This window comes from Otolemur garnettii, unplaced genomic scaffold (genome assembly GCF_000181295.1).
Source record: "Otolemur garnettii isolate 467f Iridium unplaced genomic scaffold, OtoGar3 scaffold00016, whole genome shotgun sequence".
NCBI classification, from domain to species: Eukaryota; Metazoa; Chordata; class Mammalia; order Primates; family Galagidae; genus Otolemur; species Otolemur garnettii.
In genome coordinates this window covers 19,196,520-19,200,684 of record NW_003852411.1, presented here as the reverse complement: position 1 = coordinate 19,200,684, position 4,165 = coordinate 19,196,520, and the positions used below count along the sequence as shown (strand labels likewise).

General features: G+C 40.4%; 1 protein-coding gene across 1 annotated transcript in view; it reads right to left on the bottom strand.

Annotated features, from left to right (window-relative positions):
- RC3H1 (ring finger and CCCH-type domains 1) overlaps window positions 1-4,165 on the bottom strand; it is an 86,208-nt gene that overhangs the window by 21,291 nt on the left and 60,752 nt on the right. The window contains exons 9-11 of the mRNA XM_023510813.1: window positions 3,574-3,855; window positions 3,020-3,234; window positions 421-791 (exon numbers count right to left, since the gene is read on the bottom strand). Of these exons, the coding sequence (XP_023366581.1) occupies window positions 421-791; window positions 3,020-3,234; window positions 3,574-3,855 (868 nt within the window). The remainder of the gene's footprint in view (window positions 1-420; window positions 792-3,019; window positions 3,235-3,573; window positions 3,856-4,165) is intronic.

Below are 4,165 nucleotides of genomic sequence, written 5' to 3'. Positions count from 1 at the left end.
CCTATAGTCCCAGCTACTTGGGAGGCGGAGGCAGGAGAATGGCTTGAGCCTAGGAATTTGAGGTTGCTGTGAGCTGTGATGCCATAGCACTCTACTCAGGGCGACAGTTTGAGGCTCTGTCTCAAAAAAATAATAATAACCAAGTGAGGCACAGTGGCATGCATCTTTAATCCTAGCTACTCAGGAGGCTGAGGTGGGAGGATCACTTGCACCCAGCCTTGGTAACATAGGAAGATCTTGACTCTAAAAGAAACCCCTCCCCCAAAAGAAAACCCTACCCAAATTATGAAAAGATTAGAAAGAAGCAGCATTCTTATAAAAAAGAAGTGATCAAAGAGTTATCGTGGCAAAAATAGTAAGGGATCCCTGCAAGCAATAACCAAACCAAGTCTATGTAATAAGAAAAAAAACACAGCATACTCTGAGGTACGAAGGTCGGATCTGAGGTGGATGAGGAGCCACTGGATAGTAACCCTCAATCTGTTGGAATCTTTCTCTGGATTCTGGTACATAGGATGGAACTGCTGCAGGTGGAATCTCAATGGGTATAGGGCTTTCTCGGAATATCTCTTCTCTCGTATAAGACTGAGCAGGGTATACTCGCCGGCCATCATAGTGAGGTGGGTACATAGGGGGGTACTGTTGTGGCTGTGTGCCATACTGAGAGTTTACTACGCGATCTTGGAGGTAGGGCGGATAATGATCCAAGTATGGAGGACCAGGTTCAGGAGCAGATGGTGGAGGTCGGACAAAGCGGGACACACACTGTGGTGGTGGAGTATAGTACATACCTGCATAATACAAAAGAGGAATTGAAAGCAGCAATGACTCAATATGAGTTTCAAATACTGAAACACAGAAGTATTAATAGTCTTCATATTTCTTCACTAGTTTTCCCTCTACTTATATGATCAGTTTAGTTTTTTCAAAAATAACAATTATTCTTAAAAGTCACTGATACCTTCAAAATAGTACTGCATGGAAAAGTCACTGGAAAAACTAATTTACTTATAATCTATAGCAGTAGATTGACTTCCATTGTTTGACCCTCTTCTGGTGTGTCTTAATGAAATGCAGAGATTGGCAAACAAAAGCTACATTTCATAGACATACTTGAAGTTCAGGTTCCACAAATCAATCATTTTAATGAATTCTCAATGTGAAACTGAAGAGAGATGTAACATACAAAAGGTAGGACTGCTCTGCTGGTGCAGATCTAGTAGCTACCTGCTTGGCCCTAGAGTGTCTTGAGACAACAGTTGTACCAACAGCTTCTTCGTTTCCAGACTTTTATCTGAAGTAATGTGATTCTAGAACCAGCAGTTAGGACACAAGTTTTCTATGGTGTTTTCACTGTAACAGCATTGTTTGCTTCTCTAGCACTTCCGACAACACTGTAGACATCTAACTCATGCACTCAACTTTCTGATTAATATAGCTAGAATAATTTATCTGCAATTGAACCCTGATTAACAGTGTATTTCAACTTACATATAGGCTACTCCACTAAAAATAGTTGGATTTTTTCCCATAATGGATGGTCAAAAGGAAGATACAAATACAATTTTATCATATTTCACATTTATTAGTAATGCCGTATCAATTTAAAACTATCCTTCTGAGTGCAGAGGAGACAGTATTTCTGCTTCAAAATTAAATGATAGCCTTAGGAAAAAGAAACGGAGAGCACACCTTTAATTTGTTTCCATTTAAAAAATAATAGCACTTAGGCCAGGCAGGGTGGCTCACGCCTGTAATTCTAGCACTCTGGGAGGCCAAGATGGGTAGAATGTCCTAAACTCAGAGGTTTGAGACAGCCTGAGCAAAAGCGAGACCCCGTCTCTAAAAACTAGCCGGGCATTATGGTGGGCACCTGTATTACCAGCCACTTGGGAGGCTGAGGCAAGAGAATCGCTTGAGCCCAAGAGTTGGAGATTGCTATGAGCTAAGCCATACAGGGTGACAAAGTGAGACTCTAACTCAAAAATAAATAAATAATTAAATATTGTCTCTATAAATTATTGTCTCTATTGACTATATTGTCTCTGACAGGAAGATCCAACACTTCATTTTAAAAACATTCAGTGTTTATTTTACATAGGAACTGTACAAATGAAGCCTTAAACTACCACGTTTTCTCCATTCTCCATACCTGGTATTATCATTAAATCTGGCTAATCTTCAAATAAACACACATACACACACAAAATCAGTTTTTTTGTTTTTACTTTTTGACAAAACATTTATTTTCTAAATCTCCTTTTCGAACACATTACTCACACCTGGATTAACAGCCTCCCATCTTCTTGACTCTAGACTCTTATCTTTGCAATCCATTCATAAACCTTTCTAACATTTCCAATATCTTTTGGGGTATTCCATGAAGCCCTTTTGATTCCTCAAGTTCTCAGTGATCTCCCTTGAGTCTTACAGTCTATTTCCACCAAGCCAATATTAAACATCACAACTGATCACTTAATTTTTAACAAACCAGAACATATACCACCTTAGTCAGCAAATTTCCATTTTTTACTTGAGTGACCTGTTATTTCCATACATATATGAACAAGTTATTTATCTCCTTTACATAGATAAGGTGGTTTGATTTTTATTGCTTTACTTCATCTATCTGATACTATTCAACTGATTATAAAAATCTCAGTTCATCCAAAGTTGTTTTTTTTTTTTTTTGAGACAGAGCCTCAACTCCTGGGCTCAAGCGAGTCTCCTGCCTTGGCCTCCCCCAAGTAGCTGGGACCACAGGCGCACGCCACAACGCCCGGCTATTTTTTGGTTGCAGCCATTGTTGTTTGGCGGGTCCGGGCTGGATTCGAACCTGCCACCTTAGGTGTATGTGGCTGGCGCCTTAGCCACTTGAGCCACAGGCGCCAAGCCCATCCAAAGTTTTAAAAATGCATTTACCTATCTTAAGGAAGCCAACTGTGTAAATGATCACTCTTACCTGAATAGTGGTCATAGCTCCTAAGAAAAGTGAGCAACATAAATGAAAAATCGTTACCCTGCTGATAAGGTGCTGGTTCAAATGGTGGAGCAGCTCCTCGAGGATCCTGATAATAAACATCTGCCGGCTGTGCTGGATATAACTGAGAACCTCGTGGGACCATCTGAAGTGGTTTGGTGACAGGCATGGCAGGCAGCTCTGTTGGCCCCCTTGGAGGTACAGGATGTGGATTCACAGGTAAGGCAGAAATACTCTTAGGGACAGATTCTAGCCTAAGGGAATAAGATTATGCAGGTCAAGTTTAAGGTTATCTAAAAAATACTTCTAATGTACATAAATTACAACAAGAAAGACTGCCACAAATGGGGAAACTGGTTTATTCTAATAGACATCTCTTCTACAAAACTTGCAAATTTTTATCTTATTTCATCCATGCTATTTCTTAAACATCAATAGTATGGGAAATAAAAAAAAATAATAAAACAAAGGCCAAAAAAAAACAACAACAGGTTTTTTGCTTTTACTTTTTAAAAAGCAAAACATTAATTATTTCTTCTTCCTTCTACTTATATAGAAAAAATTGTAAGTAAGAGTTAGGAAAAATGACGTACAAGTCAGGAGGGGATCCAGGAGCACTACTGCTCAGATGATCTATCTTTCCTGGTTTCAGAGTAGAATCATAGCTGGGGTCCGTCCCTCGCGGAATAAGCTGTGTTACTGTATTCCCTGCTGATACAATTCCATTTGGCAGAGCAGGAGGTTTTCTACTAGGCAGATCCACTGTACCTTCATCTGGAAGGATAGCTGTTGAGGGCAGGCCCACCTCATTAAGCTGACCCAAAGAGGCACTCAGGGGTCTTCTGGGAACCAGGCGCTTGTTCATCTTACGAAATCTATAGAAAAAGCAAAGATACACCAAAAACCAAACATAAAAGCAAAATCAAAATCAAGAATTGAAGTGTGCACAAGACCATTATTTTTCTAGAAAATTTTTCTCTTGACTCTATCAATTTAAGAATTCACTTTGTCGGCTTGGTGCCTATAGCTCAACCGGCTAAGGTGCCAGCCATGTACACCTAAGGTGGCGGGTTCGAATCCCCAGCCCAGACCCGCCAAACAACAATGATGGCTGCAACCAAAAAATAGCTGGGTGCTGTGGCGGGGGCCTGTGGTCCCAGCTACTTGGGAGGCGGAGGCAGGAGA